The sequence below is a fragment of the Bos indicus x Bos taurus genome, chromosome 17, assembly GCF_003369695.1.
Source record: "Bos indicus x Bos taurus breed Angus x Brahman F1 hybrid chromosome 17, Bos_hybrid_MaternalHap_v2.0, whole genome shotgun sequence".
Lineage (NCBI taxonomy): Eukaryota > Metazoa > Chordata > Mammalia > Artiodactyla > Bovidae > Bos > Bos indicus x Bos taurus.
The window spans coordinates 18593886-18606328 of record NC_040092.1 but is presented as its reverse complement, the minus strand read 5'-3'; the positions used below and the strand labels follow the sequence as shown (position 1 = coordinate 18606328).

General features: G+C 42.9%; 1 protein-coding gene and 1 long non-coding RNA gene across 3 annotated transcripts in view; one reads left to right on the top strand and one right to left on the bottom strand.

Moving 5' to 3' along the window:
* Positions 1-380: 380 nt before the first annotated feature.
* LOC113907534 lies at positions 381-2931 on the bottom strand. Its single transcript, XR_003515222.1, has 2 exons — positions 2756-2931; positions 381-2540 (listed from the first exon to the last, which is right to left on the bottom strand). It is a non-coding gene; the product is annotated as an uncharacterized LOC113907534 (long non-coding RNA).
* Positions 2932-3067: 136 nt separating this feature from the next.
* ATP2A2 (ATPase sarcoplasmic/endoplasmic reticulum Ca2+ transporting 2) overlaps positions 3068-12443 on the top strand; it is a 57996-nt gene continuing 48620 nt past the window's right edge. The window contains exons 1-4 of one of the 2 annotated variants that reach the window (XR_003515221.1): positions 3068-3798; positions 4495-4512; positions 4618-4700; positions 12290-12394. Coding sequence is in view for 1 of the 2 variants with exons in the window: in XM_027566815.1 (XP_027422616.1) it covers positions 3681-3798; positions 4495-4512; positions 4618-4700; positions 12290-12394 (324 nt within the window). In the remaining variant the exon portion in view is untranslated. The remainder of the gene's footprint in view (positions 3799-4494; positions 4513-4617; positions 4701-12289; positions 12395-12443) is intronic. The other variant, XM_027566815.1, reaches the window with a different exon arrangement.

Below are 12443 nucleotides of genomic sequence, written 5' to 3'. Positions count from 1 at the left end.
TAATCCCATGGTAAGTTGAGGAATATCTGTATTCCAACCTCCGAGAAATAGAAGACTTGCAAAGAACAGTCTGATAACACTACCAATGTGAACTTACACATATGCTTGTCTCTGAGAAACCTATAATGCTGCTTCGCTGTTTTCGTTTGCTTTAAACCTAAGCTTCACAGTCATTCACATGAGGCGACAGGGCTTCCCTGGTGGTTCAGATGGTAAAGAATCTGCCTGACATGCGGAAGACCCAGGTTCTATCCCTGGGTCAGGAAGATCCCCTGAAGAAGGGCATGACAACCCACCCCAATATTCTCGCCTGGAGAATTCCATGGACAGAGAATCCTGGTGGGCTACAGTCCATGGAGTCACAAAGAGTCAGACACAACTGAGTGACTAACACAACCTGTTTATTTCACTAATTGGAAATCAATAAACTTGAGTTCAGCAAAAACTTGCTGGGGCCCTTCCATAGCCCAGCCCTTTGCAAGTCACTGATCAGGGATGGTGGGAACTCTTTCATTCACCCAAACAGTAGGCATTCTATAAATGATATATACCAGGGGTCTTCTGCATCCTAATGATGGACAAGCTAGACAAGCTCCTGTTCTCATGGAGCTTACATCCTAGTAGGAGGAAACAGCCAGTAAACAGCTAAGCAGAAAACACATCAGTGGTAAGTGCTATGAAGAAAATAAAACAATAATGTGATAGCCAGTTTGACTGGGAAGGGTAGCCCTAGTCCTTTGTCAGTCAAGATGTCTCTGAGGAGCTAACATGTAAGCTGAGATCCAAAAGATAACATGGAACAAGAAGCTCGAAGATCTGGGGAACAGCATTCAGCACAAAAGCCCTGCTCAGGAGTCTCTCAAGAAGCAGAAGTGCTGACAACTCCAAGCAGAGACCCAGCCGCAGATCCAAAGTCAAATGCTTGAGATAATTTCCAGACTGAGGTTAACAATCCTCTTGCCTTTCTACCCTCACTGGGGTGAGGCAGAATGTGTAAGAAGTGGAGCAGACCTGGTCTGAGAAGGAAAAGAACCCTCAGCCCTCCATTACCACACGCCCACCATGCAGTCACCTGTTCCTCCTGCAAGAGGCTCCATTCCTGTGACCTAACCAGTTTCTACCTTGTTTCTCTTAGTGCACTGCCATACACTAGAATTTTTGTTTGTTTGGTATAGGGTTTTGCTGGTCCTTTTCCAAGTATCAAGCAAAACTGCATACCAGCCTCCACACCTTGGAAATAATTAAATGACCTGCCTGATTTTTTTCAATCCGGTAATGCACTGTGATTTGCATCTGTTAAAGGACTTTATCTTAGGGCTTCCCTTGTAGCTCAGTCAGTAAAGAATCTGCCTGCGGTGCAGGAGACCCAGGTTTGATCCCTGGGTTCGGAAGATCCCCTGGAGAAGGAAATGGCAACCCACTCCAGTATCCTTGCCTGGAAAATCTCATGGACAGAGGAGCCTGCTGGGCTGCAGTCCATTGGGTCGCAAAGAGTCGGCACGACTGAGTGACTAACACTTCCTTAGGTCCTGAGGCTGAGCCATCTGGGACAGCTGAGGTGATTTTTGTTCTGCTTTGGCTGCTGTGGACAGTACATCATAGCCAAACACGAAAGCGGACTATATGCTTCATCCTGCCACAGGGTCCCTTAAGAAAATTGCTCTGTGATGCAAATATGTTCACCTTTTGCTCCTGAACTCAATGAGAAGGTCTTTTTCTCTGTTAAACAGTCTATTTATTTGGCTGAACCGGGTCTTACTTGCAGCATTCTGGATCTTTAATTGCAGCGTGGGGGAATCTAGTTCCCTGACCAGGATTGGAACCTGGACTGCCTACATGGGGAGTATGGAGTCTTACTTAGCCACTGGACCATCAAGGAAGTCCCAATAGTCTAATTTTTTTATATTAGCAAAATTCTCTTTATCTTGATGCTACATAGTTTTTAAAAAATTTTTTTCATTTACTTTTTAAACTAGAATACAGTTGATTTACAATGCTCTGTTAGTTCCAGGTGTACAGTTAAGTAATTCAGTTTTATAGCTTTATTGTCATTCTTTTCTCATATAGGTTAGTACAGATTATTGAGTTCCCTGTGCTATACAGTAGGTCTTTGTTGATGGAGGTTTTCTGTAGACCTCTACAGCAAATATCTGTGGTTTAAGAGCAGATTTTGGATTAAAGTCCCTTTTTTCTGCTACCAACGAAAGTGGGAGTCTAGAAAATAGCCTGATCTTAATGTGCAAGAAACGCACCTTCTAACACAACTCTCGCTTATTTAAGTTACAGTAGTGTAATCTGTGACTTCTACGTATAAAAAGCTGTGTGGGGTATTAAAGATAAAATAAAACCTCCTTCTTCCTCTCCCCAGAGTGGGATTCCCTCTGAGCACAGAAGGCGCTGGGGTAGGGCTGGTTATTTGCGTGCGGTGGAGCTCTCGGCAGGGGGTGTGGGATGCGGTGTTCCCGAAGCGACAGATGAGGGATTTTGGCCGCGTGGGATGTGAACTGCGGAATTCCTCTCCTCCGTTCCTGAGAGGGGCTCTGAAAGATATAAGATTAGGGACGCTGAGCGCGACCCTGGGGGCGGAGGGCGAGGGAGCGAACCAAGGACACCAACCCTAGCACGCTTCCGGAAGCTCTCCGAGGACCGAGTTCGTAGGTTCTTCGGCCTCGCCTTCCCCGTCACCCACCCCCAACCCGAGACCGACTCAGAAGAACAGGCAGTTCCCTAGGGGCAGCGAATGCAGCAAGCGCACCGTGAGCCCTCTACCCTCCTGGGTTCTACGTCTGCAGGTGGTTGAGCCGGGTAGGAATCGTGATCCTCATGAACCAAAAAGAGGCCGTGGGATAGGGCTCCGCCGAAGACGACCGCAGGCTGCAGTGCGCGGGCGCGGCGCGCTCAGGCCTCGATCCGGGTTCCTGGGGGCGGTGCGCGGGAGGGGGCGGGGCTTGCGCGGCCGCGTGGGCGCCAGTCGCGCGGGAGGGAGGGTGCCGGAGGGAGGGGGCGGGGCCGCGCCTCCCGCGCCGCGCTGGGCCCTCTTGGCCAATGAGCGGCGTCCACATGCCGCGGCGGCGGCGAGAGGGGAGGCAGCCGCGGATAAATGCTATTAGAGCAGCCGCCGCGGAGCCGTCCCCGACGCCACCTCCTTCTCCTCCGCCGCAGTTTCCTCAGCTACTGTCGGGGGTGCAGAGCTGAGGGGACTAGGCGAGCGCTCTGCGCACCATCCCGCCGGCTCGCCTCCCTCGCTCCGTTCCGCTCTCAAGGGTCGGCAGAACACCCCCTCCTCCGGCCCGGGCGGGGCTGAGAATCACCTCTGGAGAACGGGGAGGGGGCTTCGGGGCCGCGGCCTGCACTCCCGGCGGGCGGTTGAGAGTGAAGGAGGCCCTCCCTTCTGACGAGGGGAGGGAGGGTCAGGACCCCCCCTCCCCCCGCCCACCGTCCAGCTGTGCCCGGGGCGGGCACCGGCGAGGGCCGGACAGCGAGAGGGGCGGTTGTCTGGGGGAGGGGGCGCGGGGTGATTCAGCGCCCGACGAGGCGGAAGCGGCCGGAGGAGGAGAAGGAGGGGAAGAGACCAGTCCGCGCCTGGGCGCCCGGGGTGGCACGAGCCCGCGGCACGAGTGCGAGGCGGAGGCGAAGAGGCCGCGGGGACTGGAGGCGAGGCCGGCCGGGCCCCCGCAGCCATGGAGAACGCGCACACAAAGACGGTGGAGGAAGTGCTGGGCCACTTCGGCGTCAACGAGAGCACCGGCCTGAGCCTGGAGCAGGTCAAGAAGCTCAAGGAGAGATGGGGCTCCAACGGTAGGTGCTCGGCGCCGGGGCTGCAGGGACCCCGCGCGGCTCGGCGCGGGCCCGAGAGCCAGGAAAGATGGCTGACCGGGCTCCACCTCGTGGGTCTCGGCTCCGCGCCCGCCGAGGGTTGCAGGCGACGGGTTGAGCCCGCGCGCCGGCCCCGCGGGAGAGGGGTTGCAGGCGGGGGGCACTGAGGTCGGGTCTGCGCCTCATCTCGACACCCGCGTGGCTCCAGCCCTTGACCTTCTACCGCTCGCAGCTAGCTCGGCGGCTCTTCACCAGCAGCAGCTGGCCCCGGCAGAGGGAGGGATGAGCCTCCTGCATCTGGGTTGAGCCCTGCGAGACATTTTCTCGTCCCTAGCCGGTTTATGAGGCGTCGCTGTAGTTGAGAATGCCTCTGACCGTTCTACTACCCAAAGTTACACATCTGGCAGAAGTGATGACAGGGCTGAAATGACTCCTTGTTTCAGAAACCCTGCTTAGGTATTGATAAGATTCCACGTTTCAGAGTAGATCAGTACAGCAAGTACTGCATATTTTCTTGGGGTAGCATTTTGGTATGGTTTCTATTAAATACTGTTGAATGTTCATATATCTAGGTGCATCTTTCAAAGCCAGTGATAATTTAGTAATTCTTTTTGGAAAGAGTGCTAATTTTTTTTTTCTTTTCCTTCTCTTGACACGTTGCCTGATGAATTTCTACAGAGTTACCGGCTGAAGAAGGTAAGTAAGCTCAACATTTTTTTTCTGCCCCCCCCCCCCCCCCCCCCCCCCCCCGTATGGTGATCTTAAGATGACATTTACAACAAATATGTTTCTTTCTAACAGGAAAAACCTTGCTGGAACTTGTGATTGAGCAGTTTGAAGACTTACTAGTTAGAATTTTATTGTTGGCAGCATGTATATCTTTTGTAAGTATAAAGAAATTTCTTCTATTTCCCCAAAGTTGAGACTATACCTTAGATGAAAAAGCAGGAAGCAGCTGTCTATTGAGTGAGAACATTTTATTTGGATATTTAAGCTGCATTTTCGTGTTTCTGGTTTTGGGTTTTTGTGTTTTTGTGTTTTTGTGTTTTTTTTTAATACTCTAGGTATTTGAAAATTATAAATAGAACACGCCATTCCTATACAGAAAATAAATGAATGCCTGACATTTGCAGTCCATTTAGAAATTGTTGCCAAATGTGGCAGGCAGGGTCTTTATAAATTCTTGTGGTTTATCAGTTTTTAATACCAAAAAGTTGCTTATTGGAAGGCTTTTTCTGTTTTGGGTTCTTCCGTTGTGTAAGATCATACTAAGATGATGTTGGGCTCTTTGTAGTCTGTAAATAGAACTTACAAAAGGAATATTCCAGTTGCTCTCCCTTCCTGGTAATGGCAAGGTGACAGTTGTTTCTGACAGTGACAAGAATGATGACGGCAGTGATGGCACCACTGTTGACCAAATTTGGTCACTGACCTTTAGGGTAGTATATTTATCTAAATTGGACCCCCGTCTTGAGTGGCTCCTAGGTTGAGAGAACAAGGTTTAGTACAATTGGTTCTAGATCTTAAAAGAAAAAAAAAACACATTGTTTTTTCATGTTCTGTGTGTGCTTACCCGCTTGAGTCCTGTATGGTTGCTAAGAAACTGGTGAAATGCAAACAGCAGAAGAAAGGTGATGGGCATTGAAAAGGATAATTCTAGATTCTTAGTTTTTTTTTTTTTTCCTGTTCAGCATTAACGTTTTATTGCATTTTTTTTCTCATGAGCAGTGGACCTCCAAGTTTTCCTAAAAATGGTCATGAATAGGACACAGATGTTCTTAATCCTAACAAGAGATGCCTTTTGTTCTTTAAAGTGCAGTATTTTATTCTTATAAAAACCAGGATGAGAAATGCAATAACTGTTTTCAGGCTTTGCAAACTTGACGCAACTTCAAGGTTTCTTTTTTGTGTGTTTGCAAAAGACGCGTGCAAGCCTCAGGGATCTACCTCAGTCTTTATTGACAACCTTACCCCAGAGGGCTATTTTGAGAACTAAATACATGAAGCAGTGAGCATTTGTTTACTTTAGGTGAAGGAAAAAAGTTGGCAAGAGGTGAGCTTTTTTGAAATTTCTCAAATTCTGCCATGAGACTGCCATATATCACGCCATGTTAGCCAAGTGATGTGTACCCATTAATAATTCCTCACAAATGTCTTCTATGGTTTTCATTGAAGAAAATTAAGAGAGTATCATAGCAACTCATGCAGCATCCTGACTTAATCACTCTATATCTTATATGTGTCTGTTTTTTCTTGATTAGTTAAAAAATTGTTAGTGGCTGCTGCTTTACCAATTCAAAGAATAGTGCTGTTTGGCTAGTTTCTACATTGTCATGGGACAAAACAACTAATGTGTTTGAGCTAGTATAATGCTTATGTTTAAACTGGCTACATAATTTTAAAATAATCTCAAGTTTTGCAGTTTTGATACTGGGCTTCAGTGAGGTCATTAGGGACCTCTTAGAAGTTAATCAGGTGCTGTATACAAGCCAAAGATTAAATTTTTATTGAGATATTTTGTGTGTGTGATTTAAGGCAGTGTTGGAACATCAGTGGCATTATTTCCAGTAGACAGGCTATTGACTGTTTGAGTTACATAGAATCTCAAGTGGCCAGTTTTGAGTGACTTTATACTAATACTTTGCATTATGATGTAGTTTTTGCTTTACTTTGTTTTTTTGGCTGTGCCTCAAGTCCTGGGGGAACTTTAGTTCCCCAATCCATCTCTGGTAGTGAAAGTGCCGAATCCTAACCTCCGGACCACCAGGAAATTCCCTCAAGTGGGTTTTTAAATACATGCTTTAATTTTGCTGTAAGGTAGGATGTTGACTTTTTATAGCTTCATAGGTCTATATTTCTCAGTTGAAGTTTGAGTTACCTTTTAGGTAACCACATGGAGTTATTGCTTAGGAAGTGAACTGTGTTATGTTTTTATTTTATGGGCTGCTAAACACAAAAAAGTCTGGGCTTCCCAGGTGGCTCAGTGGTAAAAAGTCCACCTGCCAATCAGGAGACCCAGGTTTGATCCCTGGATTGGGAAGATCCCCTGAGGAAGGAAATGGCAACCTGCTCTGGTATTCTTGCCTGGAAAATCCTATGGACAGAGGAGCCTGGTGGGCTACAGTCCATGCGGTTGCAGAGTCGGACATGACTTAGTGACTAAAGAAACAGGAAAGTTTAAACGTTTATTGTTTAGGAAGTACTGTAACTTTAATTTGCTTTGATTTGTTTGAAGACAGTGTGGATATAAACCTGTTGATTTTCTTCATGGGGATTGGGACTATTGCTGCATTGTACTTGACCTTTTCATTCCACATTTCTTTATCTGTGAAAAGAGCACTGAATCTTTTGTGATAATCAGTTGATTCCTATGAGCTTCCCTGGTGGCTCAGACGGTGAAGAATCTGATTTTGTTGATTCCTGTTCGTTTATCAGGCAAAACAGTAAAAAGTACATGTTCTTTTGGAGAAGCAAATAGGTTTATAATCAATACATGATGCATTATCAGGTTCTACTCAAGAAATACTAGGCTTTAGTGACATATTTCAAATGTCAAATTAAGTAGTAAACTGTTAACCAAAGTTAATATTTTGCTGATGCAAAAAGTAGGGAACAGCATTAATGTTTTACACTTGTGACCTGTAGGGATAAAGTTTAATTAACTTGTCCCTTTGGGTTGGAAGAAGTGAGCTGTGTGTCTCTGTTGCATATGAAGTAACATTAGAAATTCCTTGACATTCAGTACCTTCTTTTCCTTTCACTTTTTCTTTCCATCCCCCTTGCTCACCAACTTTGCCCTTCATATAACACATCATGATTGCTTAATTGGACTGCCTGTTCTTTTCTCCCTTCACTGCTTTGTTAGGAATTGAGCATCTTAGGTACATAGCATGAACACTGGGGATACAGCTTGGAAGGAAATACGGTATCCTACGTGGAGCTGACATTCTAATGGGGACAGATTAAAAAATTAAAATATTTAATAATCTGTTGGATTGGAGAGAGTGCTGTGGAGAAAAAGTGGGTGAGGAGGGTGGTGGCGGAATAAGGGGCCATGTGGAAAGAGTGCAGTTTTCAAATTGGGAAGTCAGGAGAGGTGTCTAAGGTGATGGTACCTGAGGGAAGTGAGCGTGAGGACTATTTGTCTCATCTGTCTGACTCATGTCCTCTGTGGTAACCCAATTTGCATAATTTTTTCTATCTTTCACCCCTATTACCCCATCTCGGCTACTTAGATTGACCCTAAAATGCTAATTAAGCTTTCTTAGACTAAGACACTTCTCAAATTTTGGTTTATATTTGAATAATTTGTCTTTTCTTACTGAAACCTTTGAAGGGACTATTAATTCCTTTTAGAGCCTAGGTTAGTGCTTTTGTTAAAAGAAATACCTGGATGAGTTTATGTTGGTAGCATTTTCAGAATACATGAAATTGATTTACTTTGCTTTTCTCAATAAGATGTATTCAAGAAGTATTTGGTAATGTAGTGATTTTAAATTTTTCCTGTGGTTTAATTATTTTGAAGGATAAAATGGGCAGTTTACTGATTGATTCAAATAATTTATTTTGAGCCTGTGTTTAAAAGATGGTTTGAAAGGTGAATGTCTGGGGGTTTTGTTTTGTTTTTAAAAAGATTATATTCTCAAATCTGAAAATATTGAGTGTTTTCACATGAACTTTGGATTGGAAGATAATATATAGTCTAATCCATACCATTCTTTTTTTTAAAAATTATTTATTTTGAGTGTATCGCGTTGCTCTTCAGGGACTTGGGGGTGGGGCGCTTTCTCTGGTTGTGGTGATCCGGGGTTACTCTCTAGTTGCCGTGCAAGGGCTTCTCATTGCAGTTATTTCTCTTGTTGCGGCTCCCAGGCTCTAGAGCACAGACTTAGTTGCTCTGTGGCGTGTGGACTCATCCCGGATCAGGATTCAAACCTGCGTCTCCTGCGTTGGTAGGCTGATTCTTCACCACTGAGCCACCAGGGAAGCCCCCATACTATTTATAATGGCTGATTTTTCTCTCCCCAGATAGTTGTTGTAACACTTAGTGGTGATACTTTAAGTGTTTCTATTTTTTCTTTCTAAAATTTTTGATATAAATTTTTCCTTCATCTAACAAGTATTTGAGTGCTCAAATGCATTGCAAATTTCTAAGGAGACAAGGAAGAATGCAGACCTGGTACATGCTTTAGGACCCTCAGTCCTAGGAATGTGCTTATCTCTCACTTTCTTTTTACAGTCTTGTTAAGAGCTGTGCATATTACTCTGACATGTAGATAATTGAGTCACACAGTACCATGATCTAGTTTATACCAGAACATGTCTTTTTACCTTGGATTAAATTTTGCTTAATTAAATCCTTCTCTCTGACATTTTGGGCTCTACCATCAGAAGTCACTGTTGAGATCAGTCTTATAGATAGCAAAGAGAAGGTACACAATCCTATCTAAAGTTAACCTCGCTAGGGACTTTCCCTGGCAGTCTAGCACTTTAGGGCTTCCCTCATGGCTCAGACAGTAAAGAATCTGCCTGCAATGCAGGAGATCCGGATTCAAACCCTGGGTAAGGAAAATTTCCTAGAGAAAGGAATGGCAACCCACTGCAGTATTCTTGCCTGGAGAATTCCATGGACAGAGGAGTCTTAACAGGCTACAGTCCATGGGGTCGCAAAGAGTCGGACATGGCTAAGAGACTGAGCGCACACAACACAACCAGTGCTCTCACTGCTAGGGCCTGGTTCCACTCCTGGTCAGGGAACTAAATAAATAAAGTAACCTAGCAAGTGGTTACTTTGAATGGGATTGACAAGTTTGAAAGTTTTGATCTTGTTGGGTCTGGATAATGTAAGCCCCAGAAGTACTTTTACTGTATTAATAGTGAAAAGCAGGGAAAGAAGAAACACTGTCTAAAATGATTCTACAGCAGTCTTTCCAATTCCTTTTGACACTGTTGATGAGTTAGTTACCTTTTTGCTCTGTGTTTAGTTTATATACTGCTAGGTAGGGACGTGTATGAGATTTGTTTATTTATGCATCTGTATGCAATAAATATATGGTTGAGCATCACCTATATACCGGAGACTCTTCTAGGACCCTGCGGATAGAACAGTAAACAAAAGGAAATACAAACAGATAATCCTTTATATTCAACCTGTTCTCAATAAAGAGTTTTTAGAAACATTTCCTCTCCCTGCCTCTGTATATTTTGTGTAATTTCTAGTAAACCATAATTATGAACTGACTGTACTATAATGCTAAAAAGACATAATAATGTGTCATCCAGTTTCCCTCTTCTTTTCACTACCCCCTTCCCAAACTCAGGAAGTCTTTCATTTCTCAGCAGCATCTTCCCATTTACATGAGAGATTTTCTTTTCAATTAAACAAAACCATGAAGGACTACACAGTGTGGTTTGAACATGATTGACTGTATTGATTCTTAGGAGTAAATGAAATATGGTTCATCTTTATTTTATAGCACTTAATTGTGAGTTATAGTGAGTTATAGCACTTAATTCTTTGGGTTTTTTAAATATTTTTTGAAGTGTTTAGCAAATTGGTGGTTGTCAACGTTAAATAGTCCAGCACTATCCACATTGAGAGATTTGCCCACTAGTTTCTTATCAGTCAGTAATCATACATTTGACAGAACCTTCAAATAACCAAATGCCTGTGTTACACATAAACATTTAAAGTCACATAGTGGAAGAAAAGGCTACTGCATAATACAGATGACGGTTGTTGCATTACTGATGAATACCACTTGTGCAAAGGAACCACACATTTCTTGAAAAGTAGAAGCTGCTTGCTTGCCTGAGTCTTTTTTCCTTTGCTCCAGTGGATGTGGAATATTGCTTTAAGTTTTTTCCTCAGGCCTAGCTGCCAAGAGGGAAATTCATACTCACTTTAACAAGGTGTGAAGCTTATCTTACAGTTGCTAATGCCTCACTGACCTTTTGGAAAGGTCCTTGCTACTCTTCAAGTTGAGCCATTTTTCTCCCCCAAGAGCTAATTAAGTTTCTTATTTCTGATATGCTCTCCTTGGCAAATGTTTGAAAGGCTAGTATCAAAGCAGCTGTGATCTTGCATCTATCAAAATTTATAACTTCCTAGAGAAGTTTTCATTCTGGCATTAGGCCTGGCCTTAACACCAGGAATGCCCTGTCGAAAGCTTGCAGCAACAATTTCTATTCATTCTGGTGTTTTTGCCTGCCCTGATTAATCTTTCAGGACCTTGTACTTGTGTCTCATGGATTTTTTTCCTGCTCAAACTGCTGTTTCTTTTGTTGGTGCCATGGTGGTGAGACTACCTGTCTAACAAATTGATATTTGTTGTTAATTCATTGTTGCCCTCTTTTAAACTTGCAAAATTCATGTTGGATCTTGCCTTAATCATCTTTCTGCTTGTTTGCTGTTCCTGTCAAAGCTCATCTTATGGTGTTCACTAGGTACAGACTTAGTCACTGGCTTCACTATTGCCATAAATCATATCTGACAATATTCAATGTATCAAAAACAGTGCTTTCTTTGTTTACTGAATAGATCTTTTAAAGAAAAGATTTCATTGTGGAATATGCAAACATTTTAAGTAGTGTTAAAAGGCAAAGGCAAATCTTACTTCCCAGATTGAATCATGAGATGTGTTTAACATCCTTTTGGATTGGCAGTTTTCCACAAAAATTTGTTGTTAAAAATTTAACCATTTAGATGCCTCTTTTACTTTTTATTTATCATTGTGTTGGATTCTCTTATTACAGATGCTCAATTATGAAGTACAATGTGGCTCTCTTTTAACTTTTAAATCTGAGAGTTATGGTTGGGTGAGCTAGAGGTTAATTCTTTGCTCATTTTTCTTGGGACAGTGTTCTGTGGCCAGTTGTAACGTTTTTGGGCTTAGATAGTCTCTGAAATGCTGTGTTATACTAGATGTCATATGGAGGTTAACCTTTAGAATACATTCCTGATCTCAGAACAACCTTGCAGTGATGATCTTCAGTAACACCACGGAAAATATGTGGGACATTAGCAGTTTATATACACTAATATTAAAGTCAGTGGTTAAATTACTTTTACTATGCATTTGTGCCACATAGGTATTATCTCATATGAGTATTAACCAAATTAACAAAGTCTGATGATTGCCTTTTAAATTTAGGAATTTATTTTATTTCTTCTGAAAAATATACATAGGAAATGGATGGGGTTTAGTTCTCCAAAGTATTTTTTTTGAATTTTAAACCAATTACTACATGAAAAATAAATTAGTTCTTAAATTATTAAGAAGTTTATAGTTTTGAGTGTTAAGAGTTAGTGAGAACAAGATATGAGCTTGTCATTTATGTCATTACATTTTGCTACCTTTTGTTTCTAAGGATGATAAGAAAAGATTTTATGTATCATAATAATTCCTTTAGTGCCAGCCACTTTTGTGGTACGAACACATTACAGTTCTAATAAATGTCATTTCTCTTTTAGGTTTTGGCTTGGTTTGAAGAAGGTGAAGAAACAATTACAGCTTTTGTAGAACCCTTTGTAATTTTACTTATATTAATAGCCAATGCAATTGTGGGTGTATGGCAGGTAAGCAATAATTCCTGCAGTGCTAAATTTTGGTAATTTACGTAAGATA